Genomic DNA, 12151 nt, shown 5'->3' on the forward strand with positions numbered 1-12151 from the left:
AAAGCTGTTCCACTTGGTGTGTGCTTGCTGATGGCTACAAGAAGCTCAGTTTCTTTGGGGTCAGTCACCCAGAGAGAGTGGGGCTGCCGAACCCCGCCATGGATTGCTCTCTGAGCAGAACGGACCATGGGTGAACACCTCCAGCTTGAGACAGAGTCAGGCTCTTCCACTGCAGCTGCCAGTCCATACAAAACAACAAGTCCTGGAGTGCACGGAGGGGGCAAAATGTTGTGGGTGGGGGGTGTGTGGGATGCCTGAGGGCAAGGAGGGGCAGCTGCAGGGCTGTGCTCCCCCTCCCACACATCACAGCACACTGATGCTGATGCTGGATACAGAGGGGAGCTGCGTGCTCCGGCCACCAGCGTCTCTGCCCCTGTGTGTCTTGGCGTACAGGTCACACTGAGATTTGATGCTTCCTCCTCTGCTTGGAACCAACTCTTTTCCTGGTGAGATGTGGCTATTTGAGGGCAGAGAATTACCCTGAGCAGCAGCACCAAGCCCTGGGGGTCAGGAAATGTAAAACATCGTGTTTCAGGTCAAATTCATACGTGAGAAGGTGCCAGAGTGCAAGTGTGTGCGTTTAACACAAAACCAGCATTGCAGTATCTCACCTGCTGAGCAAACAGGCTTGGGCTCTGGCTAGCCTGGATTTAATGTCAAAGCAGAGGGACTTTAGGCTGACGAAGTAAGTGTCCCTGTGGGAACTTGCCCAGCTCTCAGGGCTTACTCTTCCTCCTGCAAAGCCCCATGTGACTGGTGAGTAAGTGCAGTGTTTCCTGTAGAAAGCAGAGCCTTGCTCACTGTTGCCTTGCAAAAATCTAGTACCTCTTTCCTCTGTCATCAAGGCTGTTTTTCCTGCAGCATCTGGCCACCTCCTCAAAGCATCCAGCATGCAGGGACATGGCAGGAGAGGGGACGCTGACCAGGGCTGGGATTTCTCTGCTGGAGGCTGGCTGCTGTCAGGGGGTGGGAAGTGCTCGCTGCAGCAGCTAATGCAATATTCAAGACAGCTGTAGCGATGCCAGCAGGTGCTGCTTGCTCAGAGGTCAGATGGCAGCCCCCTGTCCTTAGGGGTAGGGTATTTCGTGCGAGTTCTTGCACACAGACTATCTAGTTCCCAGCTGGGAGAGCAGCTTGCCTTGGTCACAGCTCCCCTTGCTGGGAAAATGTGCTTTCACAAAGTAGAAGGTCAGCGTGACCGGCATGCTGAATGAAAGCTCCCTGCCAACAGCCAGTGTGAGGAGCAGGAGGGGTTGGTGGATCTGTGAATGTGTGGCTGCTTCTGCTTGCTCAGACCCTCAGCTGAGCCCCAGGACGTGGGCATCCACCTCTTACCCAGCAGATCCCTGTCTAGAAAAAGGGGGAAGCATGGCTTTGCTTTGCCCCAGCATGCAAGCAAGCAGCCAAGGGCTCTCTGCAAACACAAAATGCAGGTGCTGGGTTCAGCTTTGCTCATGATTTTATTTCTCTTGTGCCAGGACAGGAGGATACAGAGCTGATAACACTTGGTTGACTTTGTGCCCCTCACAGCAGGGCATGTACTGAGCTTAGGTTTCTGCCAGGGAGGGTACATTGCAGGTGTCGCAGGCCCTGCAAACGAGAGGCATGTTGAGGGTTTGCAGTAACTCACCTCGACTTCGTGTCTCTCAGTTGACTCTGCTGGCATGGGGAATGCAGCGCAGAGCTGCCCACCAGCTCAGTCAGGGTGTCGCTTACTCTGCTTCTTCTTTAGAGATTTGTTTCCCCAAGTATAAAACTTCTGCAATCAGAGACACCATGGGGTCACAGTTCAGGCTGGCAGCTGCAGTCACGAAGCCATCCCTGAAAGGGAAAGCGGAAGAATGTGGATCTCTTCAGTGTACATAACTCAGCACGGCAGTGTCCCCGTGGCACCCTGGCTGGAGGCCAGCTGTGTTTTGGAGGGCTCAGGGCAGGGTGCCTGGCACTGCAGGGCGCACGGGGACTTGTGGCAGATTGCCTGGCACTGCTGGGAGCTGGGCACCGAGCCTGGGAGCAGTGGGGCAGAGGGAGGAGATGCATCCCAGGCTCTCTGCCCGGCTGGTGTCTTCAAAGCTCATCCTCTTCTCCTTCCCTGCCCTGCCTTGGATTTTCTCTGAAAACCTCTCGCTGCTGGTTCAATGGCCAGCAGTTGCCGGTGATGCGCAGCCGTGGGAGGTGAAGTGGAGCCTCTGTGGGAGCTCTGCAGGCTGTAAGGGAGAGGAGCATGCCCTGTTCCCAGGGCGCTGCCATCTCAGGGCACAGACTGGCCGTGGATTCACTCACCTGATGTAAAAGATCAGGAATTTCTGATGCTCCAGGCTGCCCTTGACAACAGTCTCCGTGTACCCCTTCCCACAGCCTGCAAGAGAGAACATCGCAGCCTGATTGGGGAGCCCTGGTACAGGAGCTGCCACCCATCCCACCTCGGTGCCATCACAAGTAGGGGCAGAGGGGACAGCGACTGCCTGGGGCAGGGGCTGGGGAGCAGGCATGGAGGCCCCGGACAAGCAAAACTGACCCAGAGGTGCAAGACTGCATCGTGACCCTAAGCCTCTCCTTGGCTTGGAGAGGGAAGTTCTTCCGCCTTCGTGACCCCTTAAACCACCAGAGATCAGCAAAGAACAAGAGCTCTGGGTAACCTCCAGGCCCAGAGCTCAGAAACAGGGTTCACAAATTTGCCATGGCAGCCAGTCCAAAACTTAAGCTGCTTCAGGTAAACTCTGCAACCGCTGTGTGTTTACAAGCCCCAGACCCAGCCAGTGGATGAGCAATCGGGCTAGGAAGCAGTTTGGCCGTTGCCATCTCTCTGCCCCCTCCTACCTGCATAGCGGATGCTTTTTCCAAACATCGTGGTCCAGAAGAAGGGAACAGTGTGCAACTCCTTCTCTTTCTTCAGCATGTTTAAGGCAGCAACGTGACCTGTGGTGAACCAGCAGAGGAAATACTTTTCTTGCAGGTCCTCAAAGAAGTGCCTCTTGGCTCTTGTTAGCCTGCTGTCCCTTCTGCCCCATTCCCTCCATGCCCATGTCCAAGGGGAGCTGGAAAGCGAAGCGGCTGCGCTGTCTCACCATGGGCCTCGGCCACCTGTTGGTGATGGATGCTGGACCGGTCCCAGTTGAGCAGCGCTACAGGAAAGGAGACCACATCCCCCGCAGCAAAGACATTTGGGATGTTGGTTTGCATGCGCTGATGGGACAAAAACCAGTTAGTGCAATGATGAGAGGGAAGGGACTGGGTATGGACCGAGAATACTCAGCTGGCACTTACCAGATCCACCAGGATAGCACCACTGTCATCTCTGGTGATGGAGGTGCCCTTCAGAAATGCTGAGTTGGGGGACACCCCTGCAGGGAGAGGAGCGAGAAAGTGCAGCAAGCTCTGCAAAGGCAGGGAGGAAACTTGGCCTTGGCCCTACAGCAAGCACGTGCCTGTGGTGCCTGTTCTGTCTGCTTGGAGCAGAGCATCTCGCAGCAGTGACCAGTGCTTGGGCTGGTGCTGAGCTAATCCAGGGACAATAAAACCAGGGCCCAGAACAAGGCATGCTCTGATAACACAGCAGTGACCTATGGAGCTCAGCAAGCGTGCCAAAGTCATATTGAGAGCATAAGTAGCTCCTTTCCTCCTACCAAGCATTTGCTCATGGGGCTACTGACTTTCTCCAGGTGTTTGGGGCCAAGAGGAAAGGCTGAAGGATAACGGAGTGGGAAAGAGATTGCAGGGAATGATGTCCTGGGAATGAACAGTGATGCTCTGGGCTTGCTGGCTGTTCTCTCCTTTCCCAAAGCTGCCTCCCTTTCCCAGCTGGGGTCTCTTACCTATTCCCACCACTACCACGTCTGCAGGTAGTTTCTCTCCACTGTCAAGAACAGCCTCTGTGACCTAGGAAGGAAGCAAGAATCGTTAGCAAAGGGTTAAAAGCTCTGTCCTAATTCCTGCAGCCTCCCTGCTGCCTCAGTCTTTGCTGCCTTTTTTCTTCCCGAGGTTCAGATCACCTTGTCCAACTAATGTGTGTTGCCAGGAACATAAGAGAAAATTACACTGTTGTCCCTGAGATACAAACACATACTGGTGCCCTTTGAGCCCAGAGTTGTGCTCAATGAAATGTGAGGGTCTAGACATGGGAGAGGAAAGCCTAGATGTAGGCACTAGTTCGTACTTCAGTTTGGGTTTTTTCTCCCTAAAATTAGCAGTTCAGGGATCACAATGGCATGACTGACCTTTCCATCCTTTCCTTTCAGCTCAGAGAGTTCTGTTTTCATGTAAAACTTCACCCCTTTATTTTGCAGCATCTGAAAAGGAAGAGGAAGCTGGTTTGAGTATTCATTAGGAAATTCCAGGCTGCACTGCTATAAAAACAGCTGTACCCAGCCAAAACCCAGGCAGGCAGCTTAGCTGCTGTTCCAGGCTGCAGAGAGGTTTAATTTGTGGCCCTGGCGCTGGTGCAGGGTGCCTGGAAGCCTGGCTTCTCTTGACTGTCCTGGTCAGGACTGGTGTGTGAGGTGGGTCTGGGATGAAGCAGGGCTTGGGGATGAAGCTGAGCTGCAGAGCATGACGTGTGTGAGGAGGTTGGGCCCAGCCATGTGTGCAGAGCTCCCTCAGTGAGCTGTGTGTGAGAAAGGTGGCTGGGCACGCAGGGTTATGACTCAGCGCAGGGGCTAGATTTCCTGCGCTGTTGCAGCTCACGGGGCTGCTTAGATAACATGTGTTCTCCATCCTAGTAATTAGCAGCAGGTTTTCCTAACCTTCATGGCGACACCTCCAACCTGAGGACCCAGCACATTCTGGAAAGGGAACTCCTCTTTTTCAACCACAGAGATGGCACCAGCCTTGTCTGAGAGGAAGGCAGCTACCTCCATTCCTGCAAGGGAAAGGCATGCCCAAGGTAAGCCTGCTGCAAGCATGAACCTGCACCCTCCTCCTTGGAAATCTTTTCCCCTTCCAGGTGGGGAGAACAAATCTGATGTATCACCAGTGCTTGACTTCTCTTCTATGCCTTTCTGGGCTGAGGTATCTAGCTGTCCCCGTTCTTTGTTCTCATGCATTTCAAATCTGGATATTAGGAAAGGCAAAGAACAGCTCCCATTTGTGTACAAAACAGCTCCCTTTCTGTGTCTTACCCCCTCACTTTCCCAATGCTTCTGGGGAATCCAGCTCATCTGAAGGACAGTGACCTTTTCGTAATGTACTTTTCCTCTGTCCATGCCCAGGAACTGTTTATAGCTCTCAAAGTTTCTGGCTATCAGAGGAAAGAGAGTGCATGCTGTGTAACATACACCCCCACCAGCTATAGGTCTGTGGGGAGGAACCCAACCAGGTAGTGAATGAACATCCCTTCCCCAAGAGCCTCTAATTAATCTGCACATGCAACAGAAGTGGGTTTCAAGGCTGTCACAGGTGACTTAATACCCACTCTAGCCTGGTACCTATGAATGAAGCTCCTATGATCACCAGGTTCTTCCCAGTTGCCAGCTCTAAAATCTTGCTGGAGTATTCTGGGGTTTGGAGAACACACACATTCTGCAGATCTGCACCTGGGACTTTGAGGAGGCTGGAGCTGAAAGAGAATCCAGATATGTCTCATGATCAGAAATTAAACAGAAAGAATGAGGGTGGAGCACAAACCCATGCAATTTCTTGACTGTGTCATCCCATCCTCTCCTTTTATCTCATCTCCTACCTCCTCCCTCTCATACACCTCTAGAAGACCTCCACACACCAATGTTGACCCATCTTGTCCTATCTAAAATTCTGTGTGTGGCAGACGCTTTGTGCACTCACTGGCTGCCTGTTGCAATGAGCAGCTGATTGTACTTCTGAGAGGACCCGTCCAAGAAACGGACCTTCTGCTTCTGGAAATCCACTGACACTGCCTGCAGGAGAAAATAGGCAAAGATCAGGCAGATACCTCTGGTCCACTGGTGTCCTGTCACATCGATCCATTCTGCTTGCCTGGGGCTGCATGCCGTATTTCTGGACACGTGGGGGAGATGAGGAATGCTGGGGTCCTCTCGCTTCCTACAGTGAGCCTCCTCTTAGGCTTTAGGAGCACAAAGTATGTCAGCACCAAATCTAGGTTCCTCTAAGGGACGTGCAGAAGACTAGTTTCAAGGGTCATCCTCTTTGCATGTGATGGGCACATCTGTCCATGGGTAACACAGATCAGTGTTACACCCAAGGCATGTACACTGTCCCTAGCACTGGCCTTGGAATGCTGTCCCAGAATATAATGCATGTACTTAGGCAGAGCCCTAACTTCTGTAATTGTAGCACTATGCCTGCAGGTGTGGGCATTCCCTCCCCATGGCAGGAACAGAACAACCCATTGAGGACTGAGCTCAGCTGCTTTTGTACCTCTTTCTCTGTCCAGAGCTCTATGCAATGAGCATCGAGGAATTCAGGTTTCCTCAAGTACATGTCCTCAGCTTTCAAGTTCATTTCCTGGAAACAAAACAGAAATATGAAATAAAGCACTTCTTGCGGACAGTAATACTCTTGCAGTGTTTACTGGGAAGTAAGTTTGCATAAGTGGTAAATTTTGCATTAGTAAATTACAGCTCCCCACACTGCCTCGTCCCCATCATCTTCTTGTCCCCTCTCAGAAAAACCCATCAATTCAAACTCTAGTGGGAAGAACTCAGTGAAAGGGGATAAAACCATTAGCTTAGGGTGGACTCTGATCAAAGACTTTCTGGGATAAGAAGTGAGATATTAGTTGGAAATTATGCACTTTTACCTTATGGGTGCCTCAGCACTCCTGCTTTGCCAGAACAGCTCACTCAAGACTGCCCAGTCTAGTCCTGAGTGTGGGCCATGTCCCTAATTCACATGTGGTACCCAGATACTGTCCTGCCCTACTCACGAACCTTGCTCAGTTTGGCCTTGTCATATGGAACGTGTTTCTCTTTGGTGGCCATGATGATCCTGCCAGTAAAGCCCTCCTGGCGAAGTGTCTCTGCACACACCAGGGCAGCCACACCTACAGGAGATGCTCATTTCAGCCCTCTTACACATCACTGTGGAGTAGGAGGAAGGTAGCAAATCCTCCCTGGATAAGAGTGGCAGCTCACAGCATAGGTGGGGAGGGCACAGTACAAACTCCACTGACCTCCCCCCAGAAGCAGAATCGTGTTTCCATTGAGAAGGCATCGCTTGCTTGAGTCCTTCACCCGCCGACTGCTTTCGAGATCCTAGAGGAAAATGAGAAATTGTGAAATCATACCTAGCCTAAGGTGCTGCTTGTGCTTAGTGACAGCAGGTGAGGTCAATACCTTCTTTTTTGCTGTAACAAACACCTTTCCATCTTCCACTGTTACCTAAAGGGGTAAAAGGAGAGTGTATTTAAGAGCTGCGTTCATGAGGTTGTGGTAGCTTTCCTGGGAGCTTCTGGTCTGGTGGGCCATCTGTCCCTGATACACCGAGAGTGACTTGTAGGGATCTTAGTTGTCAAATGATGCTGAGGAGCTCATGAGCTTTTCTTCTCATCTCAAGAGCACTCAGGAAGAGGCGCAAATCCTTTTTTCTTTCCAAAAGAGCTGTGTTGCCTGTGAGGGATACCAGGATGTATGGCACCACGTTTGATTGAACGGAGTTTTAGGACAGGGAGTTACATGAGCCCAAGAAACCATCCCATGTGTTGTAGCTCTGTGTGACCTGGATCATGGAGCTGTGGCCAGGGCAGGGTGCTTTCAGCTGGCGTCAGGGACACGGAGCTTGTGAGAGTGAATGAATGGGAGTGGTATGGAGGACATGGCCCAAGCTGTGAGGAGCAAGAGGCAAGAAGTCACCTTAAAGCAGGGAAGACAGTCCAGAGAAGGGTACTCCTCGATATCTCCAGTTTTGATGTTAAAGCAGGCACCATGCCAGGGGCAGCGTAGCCTCTCCCCTTTCAAGACTCCTGCAACAGAAAATCCCCCTCCAACTGAGTGGTGAGAGCTGGCCTCCCTGACAGGGCTTCTCCCCGCCGCCCAGAGCCGGGGTTACCTTTGCTGAGCGGGGCACCGTAGTGGGGGCACTTGCTCCCCAGGGCGCTGAACTGCTTCTTGTTCCTCACCAGCAGCACCGGGTAGCCAGCCACCATCACCTCCAAGAGCCTGTGGGAGAGGTGGGCACCCGGGGGGGGAGCTGAGGCTCAGCCCCTTGCAGCCAACATGCTGCTCCCTCAACCAACAAACATGGCGGCCACCAACATGGCGATGCCACCCTTGTTGCCTGCAGGCCTCACGGCAGCCGGCCAGGCCTTGGCCGCCCGCTCCCCACCAGGTACTCACTCTCCATCCCCAACATCGTCCTCCCTGCAGACCTCAGCAGTGACGGTGTCATCGCAGTCCATGCCGGTAGCTGCGGGAGAGCAGAGGGAAGGGTCAGCTGCCGTGGATGGTGTTACCTGTAGGCACTGTCTTTTGCCCCTTGGCAGACGAGCCCCCAACCCGCACGCCCTTGTGCCATAGCTGGAAAATCCCACCCCAAAATGCAGGGCCACCACAACCCCAGCCAGGAGCAGGTCAGCGCCGTGCACTGAAGGGGTCCCAAACTCCTGGTACAGCAGGACTAAACCCTCAACTGGCTCAAAGCACACATCTCCCAACTTTTGCAAGTTTTTGTCCAAACCTAAAGCCCATTCCTCTGCCCTTTTCTCTTCCAACTTAACCCACTTTTTGTTTTCAGCCCTGCGTCCCATTAAACTCAACTGTAAATTCAGGGTGAGTAAGCAAATATGATTAATGACCATTGTAAATAAACACAATTACTTATGGTGAGGTGCTGCTACCATATCCCACAGCTCCCTCAAATTGGTATCTGAAGAGCCACTTCAGCCTCTCCGAAACCTCTCCAACATTTGTGCAGAGATGTTATTCTTGCTAATTGCCATGAAAGCAGTAATCCCTGCCGAAAATGCCTCCTGAGCTGGAAAAGAGGCAAAAACCTTGATGCTTAGCACTGTCCCTGCTTTAGAAATCAGCTGAGAGGCTGATCAGAAATTTCCCTCTCTGTTTTGGCAGGAAAAGGCAAGAAATGGAGAAGGGGAGGGTTGTTCAAGGTAGGTTTTGGTGCAGGACGGTGACTTGCTCCTGAAAATCCCAACTGCACCGCTGCCCTACTCCCGGGTCCCTTCAGAGTAGCAGCGGTGGGTACTCACCCAGTCCTGCCGTGGGGGGCTCCGGTGACTATCCCCCGAGTCGGAAAGCCACCACTGCTGCCGTCCTGTCCGCGAGTTTCTCCTCCACCAAGGTGACACCCTCACGTCTTATCACAAGTGCTCTCCCTGCTGCCAGCCCACGGCTGGGTGATGCTCTTCCCGAGTTGCACAACGTCCCCATCCGTCAGGAGACGCATCTCCTGGAAGCGGCTGCCAGCCAGTGAATCTTATCTGATTTCTGCAACTGGTCTGCACCTAATTAAGTGTATTTTTCTCCGATTTAGAGTTGCAAAAGAATTAAGGACACTTAGGAATTATGACGCAGGTGTGGTCTAAAAACCAGGCGCGTTGTGTGCAATGTGAACAGAAACTGAGTGGATGGAGTGATACCCTGCTGCAGCTTCCCATTGCCCCTTTTCTTGATGTAAAGTGCTCTAGCTCAGTGCAATGTACATTTGCAGTGCTTTTGAATGATATTATTACTTTTTATACATTTCAATAATATTTTAAAATATTTTATTTGGTCTTTTGATAAGATCTTTCTCCATTGATTTTAAGGAACACAAAGTGTTCAGCACCTCTGCACATGTCTTCTGTCCCAGCTCTGCTTTTGGTTCAGTCCGCTGATGTCCAGGCACATGGTCCCATCGTCATTTGGTCTCTGAAGGATGGCACAGAGCAGCATGCTCCTTGCTGTACTATTTTTGCAACAGAGTGGGAGTTGCAAAAAAATGGGAGTAACGCCTACGCTGTTTGTGTCTACTCCAGTTCTTATCTTTATTTCACAGTCAATATGTTTCACAACCTCAAAATATGCCTCAAAATTTAAGGGGGAAAAGTTACTAGCAGTGTGCTTCCAGAATCTCCCTTGCAGAAACAGTACATTGCAGTGACCGGCTTTCTGCCCTGCATCATATTTGCAAATCCATCATCAGGGGGAATAAAAATCCTTTGGTGGGCATGGCCTAGAGAAGAGGGCATGCACAGGGATGCTCGGTAAGTGCAAGCTGGCTAATTTGCGAGGCAGGTCACTTCATCAGACCCATCGAGCCATGAGCACACCTCCTTTCAGTGCCAGGTGTCGGGGCGCTGCCATGTGAGGAGTGATCTTAGCCCATGGGTGATGCACACCCATGATGGGCACAGGTGTGAGGTATTTTCTCACAGCACCAACAAGCAGCTTTCAGGCTCTGCCTTCCTGGCCAGGAGCCTGAATGTGAAGCAATTTGGCTGCTGAACATCTCTGTTTAAACTCTCCGTAATTATTCCCCAGAAGCACATTCCCACGTGGAGAAGCAGCAGCCCTCACAGAGGCATTCTCTGACTCAGCAGAAATCGCTGAAAAACGTTTGCTTACGGATGAAAGCTGCAGCGCACCAGCAAAGTGGCAGGTACAAGGGTGTGCAGCTGGGTGAGCCAGGTGGAGCTCGGTCCTATGCGGTGGCATTGGCACTGTGGGGCTGAGCAGCTAATTCAGCTCCTGGACACTGCTGGATGCAGCTGTGCACCCAGGGAAGGGCTTTTGTGAAATGCAAAGGGGTAAAGGCAAAATAAAATGCCCATCTCTAGAGAGGGCAAAGATGATGGCAAAGGATAGAAAGGTAAAAAGGGTATTGGATGTAAGAGGGAAAGTTTGGGTTAGCTGCAGGGATGCTGCATTACTGCGTGTCTGAGAGCCAGCGCCTAGGAATACGCAATATGCCCTCAAGGGATTCAGGCAATGGGATGGTATTGGAGGCAGATTTTCTGGAAGATGGTCTGTAAGCATCTTTTGGCCCTCTATTACGTAACCCAGAGGTAGTTACTCAGAGTGGTCAAGACCTTTGCTTGTAACACACAGCAAGATTAGGAAGGAAAAGAGCAAAAGGAAGCGGTGCCCTCAAACATGAACAGAGCCCAGGTAGGCATCGGAGATCTCTGACCAGAATTGCCACCCACATTAGCGCTGACTCACACAAGCCGCTGAGCTGACCTTGTATTTTATTAGATATCTTCACTTTTGCTGTGTCTCTCCAGTGTGGTCAGCACTCTGGAAAATTCAAGTTTAGAGGTAAAGATTTGAGGGGGGTAGCTCTCCTCCCTTCAAGTCTCTACTACCATCAGCTGGTGTACCACATTTTTTGGTAAAGTAATGCAGCTGTGGCTGTGTGGATGCACCCTTGTCCCACCTTTGCTAGCCCCCAGCTTGTTCAGATCAGGGTCCTTCCCTTCCCTAGCAAACCTGCTGATTTTAACTGAGCATTACCCAGAGGGTTGAATGTTACTGAAGACTATTCATGCACAGGAAGAGGAAGCGAGGTGAAAACTGCAGCAGAGCTGAAATGATTAATGGGACACCGCTCTCAGAACAGCTTGGTTTGTGATATTAATAACAAGAGCATTCAGGAGGGAACCTAACCTGTTCCAAGTTGCAGAGCTGGTAGCAGTAGGAGATGCAGTTAGGAAGCTCCTGTGCTTATATCCATAATGCAGGAGGAATCAAGTGGTCTCAGCAACATGTGACACTGCATGAAGTGGGTGTAAGGGCTGAGACATGCTTCCACCTTGCAGGGCTCATTCTGAACCTGTCTGAATTGCAGAAAAAGCATGTGGTCATAAACACACCGTGATATAACCATAAAGCACAGATATTTGTCAAAAATTACTTAAGCTTGAGAATGGTGAAATAAACAGAGGAAAAAAAAAAAAGTTTATCCCACAAAGGAAATATTTAGTGGGAATTAATTTGCTTATAGGGTAAGAATAATTATATGTGCTGTTTCGCATTTTCTTCCTAAGAATTCATGTCTGGTGATGGTGAGAGATGGGATACAGGCTGGGCAGACACCTGACCCCATGTTTCAATGTTTCCCACAGGAAAAGAAGGAACCTGAAACCTTACTAATAGCAGCAGATAAACAATTCAGAAGGTAGATAAATCGGGGGCATGTCAGCTACTGAAAGCAGAGGAGAAATACAAGGAACTGCCCATGCTGCTGTGCTTGAAGGGGTTTTACCAATCAATGTGTCTGTCAA

The 12151-nt window shown here is 51.1% G+C and overlaps 1 protein-coding gene across 1 annotated transcript; it reads right to left on the bottom strand.

Annotated features, from left to right (window-relative positions):
- Window positions 1-1437: 1437 nt before the first annotated feature.
- Window positions 1438-9210, bottom strand: LOC104360529 (apoptosis-inducing factor 3). The gene is made up of 19 exons (XM_033003262.2): window positions 9137-9210; window positions 8268-8337; window positions 7981-8090; window positions 7785-7894; window positions 7269-7313; window positions 7106-7187; window positions 6864-6976; window positions 6352-6438; window positions 5779-5870; window positions 5424-5554; window positions 4743-4858; window positions 4218-4289; window positions 3816-3879; window positions 3268-3344; window positions 3069-3186; window positions 2821-2919; window positions 2284-2359; window positions 1717-1821; window positions 1438-1590 (listed from the first exon to the last, which is right to left on the bottom strand). The coding sequence occupies exons 2-19, from the start codon at window positions 8327-8329 to the stop codon at window positions 1548-1550; spliced, it is 1602 nt and encodes a 533-aa protein (XP_032859153.2). The 5' UTR covers window positions 8330-8337; window positions 9137-9210; the 3' UTR covers window positions 1438-1547.
- Between the last annotated feature and the right edge of the window lie 2941 nt (window positions 9211-12151).

Source organism: Tyto alba, unplaced genomic scaffold (genome assembly GCF_018691265.1).
Source record: "Tyto alba isolate M040663 unplaced genomic scaffold, T.alba_DEE_v4.0 Super-Scaffold_19, whole genome shotgun sequence".
Taxonomy (NCBI): Eukaryota; Metazoa; Chordata; class Aves; order Strigiformes; family Tytonidae; genus Tyto; species Tyto alba.

Coding starts and splice junctions, on each gene's coding strand:
- LOC104360529 (XM_033003262.2), bottom strand. CDS start 8,329: ATGGACTGCGATGACACCGTCACTGCTGAGGTCTGCAGGGAGGACGAT. Junction 4,290..4,742: donor TTGGAGGTGTCGCCATGAAG/GTTAGGAAAACC, acceptor CTTCCTTTTCAG/ATGCTGCAAAATAAAGGGGT. Junction 3,880..4,217: donor TGAAAGGAAAGGATGGAAAG/GTCAGTCATGCC, acceptor CTTCCTTCCTAG/GTCACAGAGGCTGTTCTTGA.